At 34.9% G+C, this 19,424-nt stretch overlaps 1 protein-coding gene across 3 annotated transcripts in view; it reads left to right on the plus strand.

Annotated features, from left to right (window-relative positions):
• Positions 1–552: 552 nt before the first annotated feature.
• The window catches only part of LOC139902870 (probable serine/threonine-protein kinase At1g09600), a 43,386-nt gene continuing 24,514 nt past the window's right edge, over positions 553–19,424 (plus strand). Inside the window, exons 1-7 of one of the 3 annotated variants that reach the window (XM_071885538.1) lie at positions 553–631; positions 783–843; positions 1,681–1,781; positions 1,851–1,965; positions 3,273–3,626; positions 3,790–3,995; positions 4,253–4,423. In XM_071885538.1, the coding sequence (XP_071741639.1) occupies positions 790–843; positions 1,681–1,781; positions 1,851–1,965; positions 3,273–3,626; positions 3,790–3,995; positions 4,253–4,283 (861 nt within the window). In that variant the 5' untranslated portion in view covers positions 553–631; positions 783–789 and the 3' untranslated portion in view covers positions 4,284–4,423. The other 2 variants (XM_071885539.1, XM_071885540.1) reach the window with 2 other exon arrangements.

The raw sequence follows: 19,424 nt of genomic DNA on the forward strand, positions 1-19,424 counted from the left end.
AACCTCAAAAAACGCTCGAAAAACACGATAATTGTTATAAATTACTTCTTCGAGCGTTTTCCCGCCAAAATAAAAACATTTATCACAAAGTGTCTCTACTAAATGTTCATATTTTTATCTCATCTATAATGTTCGTGAACAAAGTTTTTTCAAAAAACGAAAAAAAAAAAAACTTTTTGCTTCACCCGATTGGTTACTTCCCTCTTGATCCTACCATATATATATATATATATATATATATATATATATATATATATATATATATTATATATATATATATATATATATATATATATATATATATACCTTAAAAAAGTATTTTTATTAGGTAATAATTTTTTGAAAAACCCTTTAATTACCGTTAGATTAAAAAATGACTTCACAATACCCCTTATTCCAACGGCCTTAATCCTCATCTAATATTATTAGCTAATAAATCCATTCTTTAAGATGATCTCCTTTAATTACCCTTTACTCTTAACATTAAAAAAATACGGAGTACAATATTATTACGCGTTGTATATTTTTATTCAAAACCATTCGCCATGGTTCGTTCACTTCCCCTTCATTAGGGTTTCAAAAATCAAAAGACTTCTTCCATTCGCAAAAAAATATCCACCTCATCTTATAGGTATTTTTCGTTTCGAAATGCTTTCTTTGCAGGTTGTTGATGTAAAACCAGAGGTTTGTTTATTGTAACATTATTTTGTTGCCAATTATGTTAAAGCAGAAATTTTGTAACATAAAAGGCAAAGGTTAATTTGTTGAATTTTTGTGAACAGGAACCTAATGATCAATTGCAACGACTCTTGCTGTATCCCAGTGCATGCTCTTCGCTTTGAGGTATGTTTTGATTTATGTGTGTGTGTGTGTGTGTGTGTGTGTGTGTGTGTGTGAATGCTTCAAGCAGTTAATAAGTATGTTTTGTCTTAGACATAATTTATTTCCGTATACTATTAATTAATGTGCTTTAGTTTTTTGGCTAAAATTGATAATTCACCTGAGGCATAAAAGAAGTGTGCAGTATCTGATTCAAATTGGTCAGATTATTAGGTTAGGCTATAAAGAATTAGATTATATCTTTAGATTATTAGGGCTTGGAAACAGGATGTCAATTTGAAAGGGTTTTTTTGGGATAAAGAATTTGAAAGGGTTTAGGCTTTATAGGTGGAACAACTACATAAAATATTTAAACTTTGTGATTCACCATCTAAAGAATATTGGAGAAAATCAAGGTTGCCTCATGCTACCATTTTTAAACCTCAACAGCCATACAAACGTTATTTCGCTGATACGTATAATGATTTTCCACCATCAGCATTAGCACTTTTGGATACTCTACTTGCAGTAGAACCCAACAGACGGGGTTCTTCGTCTTCCGCACTGCAGAGTGAGGTACCGAGCGTACCTTGTGACTTTGACTCGATGACAATATGGGCGGGTAACATATTAGAATAAGTAGGGACCATTTATTAATTTTTTATATAGTTTTTGTGTTAAACATGATTACAAAATATATATATGTTATTTTTTAGCTATTTGTGGTTTAAATTTACACCCTTTTGTCACCTTAGTTAAAAACATAACGCAGATCAACCGGGTCAGAAGTAAATGGGCTAAAATGATCATGTATACTTGCTAGCAAGCCTACTTACAATTAACTTGTTTATTATAATACAGTTATTCACAACAAAGCCTCTTCCTTGCCATCCTTCAAGATTGCCCAAGTACCCACCAAGTAAGGAGTATGATACTAAAATGAGGGATGATGAAATAAGAAGGTAAATTTTCTCGCTTTTTTTCGTTTACGTGACTGGCGATTAAACTTTTTTCATGTATGGTGATGGTAGGAATAAAGCAAGTAGCGGGAAAACACGTAGAATGGAACCGTTGAAAAATGGTACAAAACGATCCAGAGCTCAGCCAGACCCTAATGCTAATGCAGAATTGCATACCTTTATAAAGGTAGTCAGTTCATTTAGTATCATAGGTTGATCCGAACGATATTTCGCATAGACTTTGAAAATAAACGGGTTGGGTTAACAGTGGCTGAAGTTGAACCCGACCACAAATGTGGCGGGTGCAAAAACTTATTAAATTTTTCATTGATAGCTGGGGTAAACACTAAAAAAAACCCTTAATTTTTAGTAATTGTTTTTTTTTTAGTATAAATTTTTTATTATGAAATCCAGTTGGGGCGGATGCCCCGCCTTGCCCTACATATAATCTGCCCCTGTTTGGGTAACATGTCAAAATGAGTATTTTATACTGGTCAAACGGGATGGGTCCTGTTGGGATTGATCCTACAAACATTCATTTGTCCAATATATATATATATATATATATATATATATATATATATATATATATATATATATATATATATATATATATATATATATATATATATATATATATATATAGTGGTAGGATCAAGAGGAAAGTAACCATTAGGGGGGAAGCGGGGGGAAGCAAAACCTTTTTTTTTTCTTTTCGTTTTTTGAAAAAACTTTGTTCACGAGCATTATAGATGAGATGAAAATATGAACATTTAGTAGAGACACTTTGTGATAAATATTTTTATTTTTGCGGGAAAACGCTCGAAGAAGTAATATATAACAATTATCGTGTTTTTCGAGCGTATTTTGAGGTTTTAGCTATTGGGGTTTAGATATTAGGGTTTATAGGGTTTAGATATTAGGGTTTAGAAATTTAGGGTTTAGGGTTTAGATTTAGGGTTTAGAAATTTAGGGTTTAGGGTTTAGATTTAGGGTTTAGATTTAGGATTTAGATTGAGTTTTTAACACGAACGGTTTAGAGTTTAGAGTTTAGGGTTTAGGGTTTAGGGTTTGGTGTTTTGGGTTTATGGAATAAACCCAAAACCCTAAACCCTAAACCCTAAACTCTAAATCGGGCTAAATTTTACTTCACAAAACATGAAAAAAAAACGTTCATATTCTTCACGAACAATATTATCTTGAATGTTATTTTTGTCGATCGTTTTCCCGCCTAAATAATAACATTCATCACGAAGTGTCTCTTCTAAATGTTCATATTTTCGTGTGATCTTGATGCCGGAAAAAAAAAATTCAAAAAAAACGAAAAAAAAAAAAATTTGCTTCCCCCCGCTTCCCCCCGATTGGTTACTTCCCCATTGATCCTGCCCCTATATATATATATATATATATATATATATATATATATATATATATATATATATATATATATAAATTGTTAATAGTTAATCTGTTGTTTTGTTTGATGCCTTTCAGATACAAATAGAGAAACAAAACACTAAAAGTAGTAGTGAGAAATTCAATCATGAAGGAGGTGGTAGTTTTAATGGGCGGTTAAAACAAGTAGACAAATCAGATGATCCTCCAACGAGGCACGATTCATCCCGACATCATAAACATCATGGAGCTCAGTTGTCCAAGTTTTCAACTTCGTTAGCTTGGCATGGTAGTTTACGGTTAGACCATAGCAACGGTACAAGTTCACATTGGCCTGAAGATCGTTCAAATGGAAAGTATCACCAACTAAATGATGCCGAATCATCTCAAAATCATACGTTGGATGACGACCCAAATTGTTCTTACAAAAAGCATGAGCATGCACCCTCAAAGGTACTTTTAAGAACCGTTAAAAAAATGGAAATAAACAAAATTACATTCAAGTATCAATATACTTATAAACAGCAAAAGTAGATCCTATCACAATTTTATCGATTTCAAAACGTAGTTCACTTCAAATGAAATGGTTTTTCTTATGTGTTTTTGTTGATTACAGAGTGGTTATGCTCCAAAGAAAAACCGGATCAACTATTCTGGACCATTAGTTGTGCCAGGTGGCAATATGGACGAAATGCTTAAAGAGCATGAAAGACAGATTCAGTATGCTGTACGTAAAGCTCGTCTTGACAAAACGAAGACCGAAAAGGACTACACTGATAATGGTCAAAGGGAATCGTTACTACAGTATGGGAGTAAATATAGGTAATCCAGTTTTTTATTGTACAGGCGATTTTGCGTAATTAATTATTCTAATGTAAAAGGTGAAAAGAATATTTAGGAATAACTTTTCTGGTCAGTTTTGGTTTCGGTAAGCTGATCCATCAAAACAAAAGTTGATGTAACCTGTTTCTTGGTTAAGTTGGCTAAACAGTTTAATGAAACAAGTGCAGCCAGAGTTTTTTGCTACATGTGACATTTTTCGATTAAATTTACTTGTGAATGGGCATTTTAACGTTCAGATGGATAAAACAATCAGCAGTTAAAAAGTAAACGGGTCAAATGTGTGATAAATGTGCATAGAAAGATATTGAACTATCTGCAACCACAACTTGGATTCAACCGTGGATGGAACCCGTGGATTGATATCCATTGAATAGTTGATGTCTTAAGAAATGGAGAAATCTAATCAGGTAATTTAACTTTTTATTCACTATTTCAAGCTCGCATCGCATCTTTGAAACTCTAGATGGTACCTGCGTGTTTTATATCTGAGTGTCATAAGGAAAAGAATTTCTTATAATATTACTTGCACTAAGATATGGGGACTTGAAATTCAATCTATGTGATGCAGGATTGCCTAAGAATGGCAAGTGGGGCCAAGTTTACCAACGTAAGCCCAAGAATGTTCAAGTGGGCCTGCGTGATTTCTTAGGATGGCATGAGATGATTGATGGCCGATTGGGCCATGTGTGATTTGGGCCGTGACCAGGAAAAGAGGCAAAGAAGACCTTTGGTTTTACTTGACTATTCAGTTACCTTGTTATGTTTATTTTGTTTCAGTATTTAAGGACTTCTTTGAGTGGGGACTGATCAGTTTTTTCTGGAATATTATTGTTATTTTGAAATAAAAAAAGCCACGGGCTTCTTGTGTATCTTGCTGCTCTTTGCTATCTATTTTTGTTCACCATAGTGTGGGACATTAGTTGGTATCAAGAGCGCAGGTAATGGCTGTAGTGATCCGAACTTTTTCATGTTTATATATATTAATTGAGATTGATATTTACATGATTAAATGTTTCCAACATGTTAAGCAATCAAATTTGTTAAGACTTGATTAATTGAAATATGTTTCATATAGACAATTGACCACCCAAGTTGACCGGTGATTCACGAACGTTAAAACTTGTAAAAACTATATGATGACATATATATGGATATATATATAGTTAACATGATACTATGATAAGTAAACATATCATTAAGTATATTAACAATGAACTACATATGTAAAAACAAGACTACTAACTTAATGATTTTTAAACAAGACATATATGTAACGATTATCGTTGTAAAGACATTTAATGTATATATATATATCATATTAAGAGATATTCATACATGATAATATCATGATAATATAATAATTTAAAATCTCATTTGATATTATAAATATTGGGTTAACAACATTTAACAAGATCGTTAATCTAAAGGTTTCAAAACAACACTTACATGTAACGACTAACGATGACTTAACGACTCAGTTAAAATGTATATACATGTAGTGTTTTAATATGTATTTATACACTTTTGAAAGACTTCAATACACTTATCAAAATACTTCTACTTAACAAAAATGCTTACAATTACATCCTCGTTCAGTTTCATCAACAATTCTACTCGTATGCACCCGTATTCGTACTCGTACAATACACAGCTTTTAGATGTATGTACTATTGGTATATACACTCCAATGATCAGCTCTTAGCAGCCCATGTGAGTCATCTAACACATGTGGGAACCATCATTTGGCAACTAGCATGAAATATCTCATAAAATTACAAAAATATGAGTAATCATTCATGACTTATTTACATGAAAACAAAATTACATATCCTTTATATCTAATCCATACACCAACGACTAAAAACACCTACAAACACTTTCATTCTTCAATTTTCTTCATCTAATTGATCTCTCTCAAGTTCTATCTTCAAGTTCTAAGTGTTCTTCATAAATTCTACAAGTTCTAGTTACATAAAATCAAGAATACTTTCAAGTTTGCTAGCTCACTTCCAATCTTGTAAGGTGATCATCCAACCTCAAGAAATCTTTGTTTCTTACAGTAGGTTATCATTCTAATACAAGGTAATAATCATATTCAAACTTTGGTTCAATTTCTATAACTATAACAATCTTATTTCAAGTGATGATCTTACTTGAACTTGTTTTCGTGTCATGATTCTGCTTCAAGAACTTCGAGCCATCCAAGGATCTGTTGAAGCTAGATCCATTTTTCTCTTTTCCAGTAGGTTTATCCAAGGAACTTAAGGTAGTAATGATGTTCATAACATCATTCGATTCATACATATAAAGCTATCTTATTCGAAGGTTTAAACTTGTAATCACTAGAACATAGTTTAGTTATTTCTAAACTTGTTCGCAAACAAAAGTTAATCCTTCTAACTTGACTTTTAAAATCAACTAAACACATGTTATATATCTATATGATATGCTAACTTAATGATTTAAAACCCGGAAACACGAAAAACACCGTAAAACCGGATTTACGCCGTCGTAGTAACACCGCGGGCTGTTTTGGGTTAGTTAATTAAAAACTATGATAAACTTTGATTTAAAAGTTGTTATTCTGAGAAAATGATTTTTATTATGAACATGAAACTATATCCAAAAATTATGGTTAAACTCAAAGTGGAAGTATGTTTTCTAAAATGGTCATCTAGACGTCGTTCTTTCGACTGAAATGACTACCTTTACAAAAACGACTTGTAACTTATTTTTACGACTATAAACCTATACTTTTTCTGTTTAGATTCATAAAATAGAGTTCAATATGAAACCATAGCAATTTGATTCACTCAAAACGGATTTAAAATGAAGAAGTTATGGGTAAAACAAGATTGGATAATTTTTTCTCATTTTAGCTACGTGAAAATTGGTAACAAATCTATTCCAACCATAACTTAATCAACTTGTATTGTATATTATGTAATCTTGAGATACCATAGACACGTATACAATGTTTCGACCTATCATGTCGACACATCTATATATATTTCGGAACAACCATAGACACTCTATATGTGAATGTTGGAGTTAGCTATACAGGGTTGAGGTTGATTCCAAAATATATATAGTTTGAGTTGTGATCAATACTGAGATACGTATACACTGGGTCGTGGATTGATTCAAGATAATATTTATCGATTTATTTCTGTACATCTAACTGTGGACAACTAGTTGTAGGTTACTAACGAGGACAGCTGACTTAATAAACTTAAAACATCAAAATATATTAAAAGTGTTGTAAATATATTTTGAACATACTTTGATATATATGTATATATTGTTATAGGTTCGTGAATCAACCAGTGGCCAAGTCTTACTTCCCGACGAAGTAAAAATCTGTGAAAGTGAGTTATAGTCCCATTTTTAAAATCTAATATTTTTGGGATGAGAATACATGCAGGTTTTATAAATGATTTACAAAATAGACACAAGTACGTGAAACTACATTCTATGGTTGAATTATCGAAATCGAATATGCCCCTTTTTATTAAGTCTGGTAATCTAAGAATTATAGAACAGACACCCTAATTGACGCGAATCCTAAAGATAGATCTATTGGGCCTAACAAACCCCATCCAAAGTACCGGATGCTTTAGTACTTCGAAATTTATATCATATCCCAAGGGTGTCCCGGAATGATGGGGATATTCTTATATATGCATCTTGTTAATGTCGGTTACCAGGTGTTCACCATATGAATGATTTTTATCTCTATGTATGGGATGTGTATTGAAATATGAAATCTTGTGGTCTATTATTATGATTTGATATATATATAGGTTAAACCTATAACTCACCAACATTTTTGTTGACGTTTTAAGCATGTTTATTCTCAGGTGATTATTAAGAGCTTCCGCTGTTGCATACTTAAATAAGGACGAGATTTGGAGTCCATGCTTGTATGATATTGTGTAAAAACTGCATTCAAGAAACTTATTTTGTTGTAACATATTTGTATTGTAAACCATTATGTAATGGTCGTGTGTAAACAGGATGTTTTAGATTATCATTATTTGATAATATACATAAAGCTTTTTAAACCTTTATTGCTAAAATAAAGGTTATGGTTTGTTTTAAAATGAATGCAGTCTTTGAAAAACGTCTCATATAGAGGTCAAAACCTCGCAACGAAATCAATTAATATGGAACGTTTTTAATCAATAAGAACGGGACATTTCAGTTGGTATCAGAGCGTTGGTCTTAGAGAACCAGAATTTTGCATTAGTGTGTCTTATCGAGTTTGTTAGGATGCATTAGTGAGTCTGGACTTCGACCGTGTTTACTTGAAAAATGATTGCTTAACAAATTTTGTTGGAAACTATATATTTTTAACATGTGAATATTATGTGATATATTAATCTCTTAACGCGTTTGATATTATGTGATAGATGTCTACCTCTAGAACAAGTCCCATTGATTCACCTAATAATAATGAAGATTCAAATGTAAATTGGAATGATTCGTGGACTGATTCTCAAGTTCCCGAAGAGGAACCGGAAGAAGAGTCGGAACCGGAAGAAGAATCGGAACCGGAAGAAGAATCGGAACTGGATGAAGAAATAGAACCGGTGGGGAAAATAATAAAACGGTTAAGTAAAAGAAAATCCTCAACCAACCGACCAAGGTTAATTATGGTCAATGGTGTTTTCGCCAAGGAAGCAAAATATTGGGAGGATTACCAATTCTCCGATGAATCGGATTCCGACGAGAATTCCGATGATGTTATAGAAATTACCCCAACTGAATTTAAAAAGGCAAAAGAAAATAATAAGGGAAAGGGCATAAAAATAGAGAAATCTAATTCCAACCCCGATGAACTTTATATGTATCGTCAACCCCCGAAGTCCTTAAGTTGTAACAATGACCCGGGAACCTCTAAACCACCAGGTTTTTCTAAACCAATGTGGAAAACGGCGGCTCGTATTAGGGGAACATCATATATCCCTAGAAACTTGGCAAAACGAACCAAAACCGAAGAAGAAGAAATAAGCGAGTCGGAATAAGATAGTTGTATTCGTGTGGTGTAATATATGTAATATAGTGTGCTTATGCTTTATGATATATGTAAAAATTGCTTGTATTAATAAGTATTTTTTTTTTATGAATCTAACTCTTGTCTATTTTACAATATAAAAACACAAAATGGATAGACAACCCAATATTTTAAGAGACCTACCCGGAGACATGATTGATGAAATCTTGTCTAGAGTCGGTCAGAATTCTTCGGCACAACTATTTAAGGCGAGATCAGTTTGTAAGACATTCGAAGAACGTTCCAAGAATGCCTTGGTTTATAAAAGGCTTTCGTTCGAAAGATGGGGGATATCACATTGGGAAATCCATAAGTTACGATGTGTTTACTTTGACGCATATATTGCGGGGAACCCAAATGCTATTTTACGCAATGGGTTAAGAAATTATTTTGACTCAATATATCCAAATATTGGACTTCGTGATTTAGAAAAAGCGGCTAACATGCAACATAAAGAAGCATGTTATGCTTACGGATTAGTAATGTTCGCTTCTCACCAAAGTGAGAACAAGAACATCGGGCTACAACTATTAAACAAAACGTTCCCCCAAGTGACGGAGTCGGTAATTGGGGTAAGAAATGAGGTTTTTAGGTTATTACGAGACTGTTGGTCATTACGTAACCCTCATCCCTTTGACGACGTTACAACACGCTGTCTTATCAACGGCCATAACGGTTATGTTCCACAAGACCAAGGATGGGAAGTAGTCCTAGTAAAACCAGAATGCATGACTTGTTTCTGGACGTATGAATTACGTGTCTTTATTGCCTTTGCTGAACGACTTGTGTACTAGCTAGAATTATCTTCACAACTATCTTGTATCAAAGTTATTGTGTGCTATATTTCATGCTTTATGTAAAATAAGCGGTATTGTAAGTTTGTAAAATATTGTATAAAAGTTTGAACGCGAAATATTATTACAATCAGTTTTTCATATAGAATTGTAGTAGTTGAATTGTATATTAGCTACTAAGTATGAACTTAACGGGTAGGTACTACCCGAATTTAAACTTATAAACCGCTAATATGAAGAAAAAGCTTTTATAAATGAGTTCATATTATGCTACGAAATACTATTAACTACTCTTAATATTCTGTATGATTAACTTGTTCCATTTGACTATTTTGAAGGAAATGGCACCGACTACTCGACACACCGTGAATATGAATGAAGAGGAATTCCGTACTTTTCTAGCTTCAAACATAGCCGCAGTACAGGCTGCGCTACATACCAACAATAACCTTAGATCTAGCAGTACAGGAAATCGTGTAGGATGCACCTACAAAGAATTCACTGCCTGCAAACCTTTGGAATTTGATGGAACCGAAGGACCGATCGGATTGAAACGGTGGACCGAGAAGGTCGAATCGGTGTTTGCCATAAGTAAGTGTACTGAAGAGGACAAAGTGAAGTACGCTACGCATACCTTCACAGGTTCTGCGTTAACATGGTGGAATACCTATCTAGAGCAAGTGGGACAAGACGATGCGTACGCACTACCGTGGTCAACATTCAAGCACTTGATGAACGAGAAGTACCGTTCCAGAACCGAGGTCAATAAGCTCAAGACAGAACTTAGAGGGTTACGAACCCAAGGATTTGATATTACCACGTACGAAAGACGATTCACAGAATTGTGCCTATTGTGTCCGGGAGCATTCGAAGACGAGGAAGAGAAGATCGACGCGTTTGTGAAAGGATTACCGGAAAGAATCCAAGAAGATATAAGTTCACACGAGCCCGCCTCCATACAACAGGCATGTAGAATGGCTCACAAACTAGTGAACCAGATTGAAGAAAGAATTAAAGAACAGACTGCTGAAGAGGCCAATGTGAAGCAAGTCAAAAGAAAGTGGGAGGAAAACGGTGATAAGAATCACCAATACAACAACAACAGCAATTACAACAATAATCGCAACAATTATCCCAACAATCGCAACATCAATCGCAACTACAACAAACAGCCCAACAACAACAACAACAACAACAACAACAACAACAATAACAACAGCAACTACAACAATCATCCCAACAACAATAATAACCGCAACAACAACAACAATCAGAAGCAGCTATGCCAAAGGTGTGAAAAGTATCACTCGGGGTTCTGCACCAAATTTTGCAACAAGTGTAAAAGAAATGGTCATAGCGCAGCGAAGTGTGAGGTCTATGGACCAGGGGTTAATAGAACGAAAGGAACAAATGGTGTCGGAACGAGTAATGGTGGAGCAAGTAGTGTCGGAGCAAGTTATGCCAATGTAGTTTGTTATAAATGTGGAAAACCGGGCCACATTATTAGAAATTGCCCTAACCAGGAGAACACGAATGGACAAGGCCGCGGAAGAGTTTTCAATATTAATGCGGCAGAGGCACAGGAAGACCCGGAGCTTGTTACGGGTACGTTTCTTATTGACAATAAATCTGCTTACGTTTTATTTGATTCGGGTGCGGATAGAAGCTATATGAGTAGAGATTTTTGTGCTAAATTAAGTTGTCCATTGACGCCTTTGGATAGTAAATTTTTACTCGAATTAGCAAATGGTAAATTAATTTCAGCAGATAATATATGTCAGAATCGAGAAATTAAACTGGTTAGCGAAACATTTAAGATTGATTTGATACCAGTAGAGTTAGGGAGTTTTGATGTGATAATCGGTATGGACTGGTTGAAAGAAGTGAAAGCAGAGATCGTTTGTTACAAAAATGCAATTCGCATTATACGAGAAAAAGGAAAACCCTTAATGGTGTACGGAGAAAAGGGCAACACGAAGCTACATCTTATTAGCAATTTGAAGGCACAAAAACTAATAAGAAAAGGTTGCTATGTTGTTCTAGCACACGTCGAGAAAGTACAAACTGAAGAAAAGAGCATCAATGATGTTCCTATTGCAAAAGAATTTCCCGATGTATTTCCGAAAGAATTACCGGGATTACCCCCACATCGATCCGTTGAGTTTCAAATAGATCTTGTACCAGGAGCTGCACCAATAGCTCGTGCTCCTTACAGACTCGCACCCAGCGAGATGAAAGAACTGCAAAGCCAATTACAAGAACTTTTAGAGTGTGGTTTCATTCGACCAAGCACATCACCTTGGGGAGCTCCTGTTTTGTTTGTCAAGAAGAAAGATGGTACATTCAGGTTGTGTATCGACTACCGAGAGTTGAACAAACTTACCATCAAGAACCGCTACCCACTACCGAGAATCGATGACTTATTTGATCAACTACAAGGCTCGTCTGTTTATTCAAAGATTGACTTACGTTCCGGGTATCATCAAATGCGGGTGAAAGAAGATGATATTCCAAAGACTGCTTTCAGAACACGTTACGGTCATTACGAGTTTATGGTCATGCCGTTTGGTTTAACTAATGCACCAGCTGTGTTCATGGACCTTATGAACCGAGTGTGTGGACCATACCTTGACAAGTTTGTCATTGTTTTCATTGATGACATACTTATTTACTCAAAGAATGACCAAGAACACGGTGAACATTTGAGAAAGGTGTTAGAAGTATTGAGGAAGGAAGAATTGTACGCTAAGTTTTCAAAGTGTGCATTTTGGTTGGAAGAAGTTCAATTCCTCGGTCACATAGTGAACAAAGAAGGTATTAAGGTGGATCCGGCAAAGATAGAAACTGTTGAAAAGTGGGAAACCCCAAAAACTCCAAAACACATACGCCAGTTTTTAGGACTAGCTGGTTACTACAGAAGGTTCATCCAAGACTTTTCCAGAATAGCAAAACCCTTGACTGCATTAACGCATAAAGGGAAGAAATTTGAATGGAATGATGAACAAGAGAAAGCGTTTCAGTTATTGAAGAAAAAGCTAACTACGGCACCTATATTGTCATTGCCTGAAGGGAATGATGATTTTGTGATTTATTGTGACGCATCAAAGCAAGGTCTCGGTTGTGTATTAATGCAACGAACGAAGGTGATTGCTTATGCGTCTAGATAATTGAAGATTCACGAACAAAATTATACGACGCATGATTTGGAATTAGGCGCGGTTGTTTTTGCATTAAAGACTTGGAGGCACTACTTATATGGGGTCAAAAGTATTATATATACCGACCACAAAAGTCTTCAACACATATTTAATCAGAAACAACTGAATATGAGGCAGCGTAGGTGGATTGAATTGTTGAATGATTACGACTTTGAGATTCGTTACCACCCGGGGAAGGCAAATGTGGTAGCCGATGCCTTGAGCAGGAAGGACAGATAACCCATTCGAGTAAAATCTATGAATATAATGATTCATAATAACCTTACTACTCAAATAAAGGAGGCACAACAAGGAGTTTTAAAAGAGGGAAATTTTAAGGATGAAATACCCAAAGGATCGGAGAAGCATCTTAATATTCGGGAAGACGGAACCCGGTATAGGGCTGAAAGGATTTGGGTACCAAAATTTGGAGATATGAGAAAAATGGTACTTAGAGAAGCTCATAAAACCAGATACTCAATACATCCTGGAACGGGGAAGATGTACAAGGATCTCAAGAAACATTTTTGGTGGCCGGGTATGAAAGCCGATGTTGCTAAATACGTAGGAGAATGTTTGACGTGTTCTAAGGTCAAAGCTGAGCATCAGAAACCATCAGGTCTACTTCAACAACCCGAAATCCCGGAATGGAAATGGGAAAACATTACCATGGATTTCATCACTAAATTGCCAAGGACTGCAAGTGGTTTTGATACTATTTGGGTAATAGTTGATCGTCTCACCAAATCAGCACACTTCCTGCCAATAAGAGAAGATGACAAGATGGAGAAGTTAGCACGACTGTATTTGAAGGAAGTCATCTCCAGACATGGAATACCAATCTCTATTATCTCTGATAGGGATGGCAGATTTATTTCAAGATTCTGGAAGACATTACAGCAAGCATTAGGAACTCGTCTAGACATGAGTACTGCCTATCATCCACAAACTGATGGGCAGAGCGAAAGGACGATACAAACGCTTGAAGACATGCTACGAGCATGTGTTATTGATTTCGGAAACAGTTGGGATCGACATCTACCGTTAGCAGAATTTTCCTACAACAACAGCTACCATTCAAGCATTGAGATGGCGCCGTTTGAAGCACTTTATGGTAGAAAGTGCAGGTCTCCGATTTATTGGAGTGAAGTGGGGGATAGACAGATTACGGGTCCGGAGATTATACAAGAAACTACCGAGAAGATCATCCAAATTCAACAACGGTTGAAAACCGCCCAAAGTCGACAAAAGAGCTACGCTGACATTAAAAGAAAAGATATAGAATTTGAAATTGGAGAGATGGTCATGCTTAAAGTTGCACCTTGGAAAGGCGTTGTTCGATTTGGTAAACGAGGGAAATTAAATCCAAGGTATATTGGACCATTCAAGATTATTGATCGTGTCGGACCAGTAGCTTACCGACTTGAGTTACCTCAACAACTAGCGGCTGTACATAACACTTTCCATGTCTCAAATTTGAAGAAATGTTTTACTAAAGAAGATCTCACTATTCCGTTAGATGAAATCCAAATCAACGAAAAACTCCAATTCATCGAAGAACCCGTCGAAATAATGGATCGTGAGGTTAAAAGACTTAAGCAAAACAAGATACCAATTGTTAAGGTTCGATGGAATGCTCGTAGAGGACCCGAGTTCACCTGAGAGCGTGAAGATCAGATGAAGAAGAAATACCCGCATCTATTTCCAGAAGATTCGTCAACACCTTCAACAGCTTAAAATTTCGGGACGAAATTTATTTAACGGGTAGGTACTGTAGTGACCCGAACTTTTCCATGTTTATATATATTAATTGAGATTAATATTTACATGATTAAATGTTTCCAACATGTTAAGCAATCAAACTTGTTAAGACTTGATTAATTGAAATATGTTTCATATAGACAATTGACCACCCAAGTTGACCGGTGATTCACGAACGTTAAAACTTGTAAAAACTATATGATGACATATATATGGATATATATATAGTTAAAATGATACTATGATAAGTAAACATATCATTAAGTATATTAACAATGAACTACATATGTAAAAACAAGACTACTAACTTAATGATTTTTAAACGAGACATATATGTAACGATTATCGTTGTAAAGACATTTAATGTATATATATCATATTAAGAGATATTCATACATGATAATATCATGATAATATAATAATTTAAAATCTCATTTGATATTATAAACATTGGGTTAACAACATTTAACAAGATCGTTAACCTAAAGGTTTCAAAACAACACTTACATGTAACTACTAACGATGACTTAACGACTCAATTAAAATGTATATACATGTAGTGTTTTAATATGTATTTATACACTTTTGAAAGACTTCAATACACTTATCAAAATACTTCTACTTAACAAAAATGCTTACAATTACATCCTCGTTCAGTTTCATCAACAATTCTACTCGTATGCACCCGTATTCGTACTCGTACAATACACAGCTTTTAGATGTATGTACTATTGGTATATACACTCCAATGATCAGCTCTTAGTAGCCCATGTGAGTCACCTAACACATGTGGGAACCATCATTTGGCAACTAGCATGAAATATCTCATAAAATTACAAAAATATGAGTAATCATTCATGACTTATTTACATGAAAACAAAATTACATATCCTTTATATCTAATCCATACACCAACGACCAAAAATACCTACAAACACTTTCATTCTTCAATTTTCTTCATCTAATTGATCTCTCTCAAGTTCTATCTTCAAGTTCTAAGTGTTCTTCATAAATTCTACAAGTTCTAGTTACATAAAATCAAGAATACTTTCAAGTTTGCTAGCTCACTTCCAATCTTGTAAGGTGATCATCCAACCTCAAGAAATCTTTGTTTCTTACAGTAGGTTATCATTCTAATACAAGGTAATAATCATATTCAAACTTTGGTTCAATTTCTATAACTATAACAATCTTATTTCAAGTGATGATCTTACTTGAACTTGTTTTCGTGTCATGATTCTGCTTCAAGAACTTCGAGCCATCCAAGGATCTGTTGAAGCTAGATCCATTTTTCTCTTTTCCAGTAGGTTTATCCAAGGAACTTAAGGTAGTAATGATGTTCATAACATCATTCGATTCATACATATAAAGCTATCTTATTCGAAGGTTTAAACTTGTAATCACTAGAACATAGTTTAGTTATTTCTAAACTTGTTCGCAAACAAAAGTTAATCCTTCTAACTTGACTTTTAAAATCAACTAAACACATGTTATATATCTATATGATATGCTAACTTAATGATTTAAAACCCGGAAACACGAAAAACACCGTAAAACCGGATTTACGCCGTCGTAGTAACACCGCGGGCTGTTTTGGGTTAGTTAATTAAAAACTATGATAAACTTTGATTTAAAAGTTGTTATTCTGAGAAAATGATTTTTATTATGAACATGAAACTATATCCAAAAATTATGGTTAAACTCAAAGTGGAAGTATGTTTTCTAAAATGGTCATCTAGACGTCGTTCTTTCGACTGAAATGACTACCTTTACAAAAACGACTTGTAACTTATTTTTCCGACTATAAACCTATACTTTTTCTGTTTAGATTCATAAAATAGAATTCAATATGAAACCATAGCAATTTGATTCACTCAAAACGGATTTAAAATGAAGAAGTTATGGGTAAAACAAGATTGGATAATTTTTCTCATTTTAGCTACGTGAAAATTGGTAACAAATCTATTTCAACCATAACTTAATCAACTTGTATTGTATATTATGTAATCTTGAGATACCATAGACACGTATACAATGTTTCGACCTATCATGTCGACACATCTATATATATTTCGGAACAACCATAGACACTCTATATGTGAATGTTGGAGTTAGCTATACAGGGTTGAGGTTGATTCCAAAATATGTATAGTTTGAGTTGTGATCAATACTGAGATACGTATACACTGGGTCGTGAATTGATTCAAGATAATATTTATCGATTTATTTCTGTACATCTAACTATGGACAACTAGTTGTAGGTTACTAACTAGGACAGCTGACTTAATAAACTTAAAACATCAAAATATATTAAAAGTGTTGTAAATATATTTTGAACATACTTTGATATATATGTATATATTGTTATAGGTTCGTGAATCAACCAGTGGCCAAGTCTTACTTCCCGACGAAGTAAAAATCTATGAAAGTGAGTTATAGTCCCATTTTTAAAATCTAATATTTTTGGGATGAGAATACATGCAGGTTTTATAAATGATTTACAAAATAGACACAAGTACGTGAAACTACATTCTATGGTTGAATTATCGAAATCGAATATGCCCCTTTTTATTAAGTCTGGTAATCTAAGAATTAGGGAACAGACACCCTAATTGACGCGAATCCTAAAGATAGATCTATTGGGCCTAACAAACCCCATCCAAAGTACCGGATGCTTTAGTACTTCGAAATTTATATCATATCCGAAGGGTGTCCCGGAATGATGGGGATATTCTTATATATGCATCTTGTTAATGTCGGTTACCAGGTGTTCACCATATGAATGATTTTTATCTCTATGTATGGGATGTGTATTGAAATATGAAATCTTGTGGTCTATTATTATGATTTGATATATATAGGTTAAACCTATAACTCACCAACATTTTTGTTGACGTTTTAAGCATGTTTATTCTCAGGTGATTATTAAGAGCTTCCGCTGTTGCATACTTAAATAAGGACGAGATTTGGAGTCCATGCTTGTATGATATTGTGTAAAAACTGCATTCAAGAAACTTATTTTGTTGTAACATATTTGTATTGTAAACCATTATGTAATGGTCGTGTGTAAACAGGATGTTTTAGATTATCATTATTTGATAATCTACATAAAGCTTTTTAAACCTTTATTGCTAAAATAAAGGTTATGGTTTGTTTTAAAATGAATGCAGTCTTTGAAAAACGTCTCATATAGAGGTCAAAACCTCGCAACGAAATCAATTAATATGGAACGTTTTTAATCAATAAGAACGGGACATTTCAATGGCCGAACGAATGCATCGTGGAGATTACCATCGTGTACCACCTCGCCGATATGCCAATCGGGGCAGCGACGTGGATCCAAGAGATGCTGAAATTGATCGGTTGAATCAAAGAATTGCTGAATTAGAGTTCAATCGTGACCACGATTTTGTGGAAAGTGATTCTGATCGGTACAGTAGTACTACTCAGTCTGATACAAATCCTTTCGCCAATGCGCCGAGAGGATTCCAAAGGGGTTTTCGGGAAGATCCATTACGCAGTCTGGGTATGAAGGTGGAGATCCCTGAGTTCACGGGTGTTCTCCATCCCGACGACTTTCTTGATTGGTTAAGTACAGTAGAACGTGTTTTTGATCTAAGAGACATCCCAGAACGTTTGAAGGTCAAGTTAGTCACGATTAAATTAAGGAAGCATGCATCACTTTGGTGGGATAATGTAACGAAAAATCGTGCTTTGGCCCGTAAGTTGAAGGTCAAAACGTGGGATAAGATGAAGAAGCTCCTTAAAGCAAAATTTCTGCCACAAAACCATCGGCAGGAGGCCTTTTTGGAATATCATTCACTGCAACAAAACTCCTTAACTGATGAGGAATTGATTCGTGAGTTTGACAAACTACGGATAAGGTGCGATGCAAACGAGGAGGAAGAGCAGGTTATTGCACGGTTTTTGGGGGCGTTAAAACCGGAGATAGCAGAGGTGGTGTCTTTGCAAACCTACTGGTCATATAACGATGTCTGTAGACTCGCGTTGAAAGTCGAAAAGCAGTTGAGTCAGGGTAAAAATCGAGTTCCTTACTTGCGGTTTCCACAAGTTAATAAGTCTACTCCTGTTCCCGTCGCAATGGATAAAGGGAAAAGAGATCAGCCTTCCTCCAGTTCGGGGCCTAATGCTAATAACATCCGCGCACCTCGTTGTTATAAGTGTAGTGGAGTGGGGCACACGCACGTGACTGTAAGACCCAAATAATTATTGTACAAAAGTGTAAATAAGATGTACATGGTGTGTGAAGGGTAGTGTAACTAGAAAGTTACAAAAAAGACTGACCTGGCAAATGGAGCGCCGCGCCGGGCTGAGGGCGCGTGCCGCACGACCTCCTGTTGACAGATTTCTTGTTTTAATTAAGTTTAATGAGGGACATAATGGTCCTTTCACATGAGGGCCGGTTTTAGGGCACTTATGGCCAGATTTTTGGTGGTTAAAGCACATTCAACATAACCACCAACTCCATCTTCAATTCCACTTCAATCTAGAGAGAGAAAATACTTTAAGTGAGAGAAAGCTTGAATCAAGGAGAAAGAAGCTTGATCCGGGTCAAAACTCAAGTATTAAAGTTGTTCAT

Source organism: Rutidosis leptorrhynchoides, chromosome 3 (genome assembly GCF_046630445.1).
Source record: "Rutidosis leptorrhynchoides isolate AG116_Rl617_1_P2 chromosome 3, CSIRO_AGI_Rlap_v1, whole genome shotgun sequence".
NCBI lineage: Eukaryota > Viridiplantae > Streptophyta > Magnoliopsida > Asterales > Asteraceae > Rutidosis > Rutidosis leptorrhynchoides.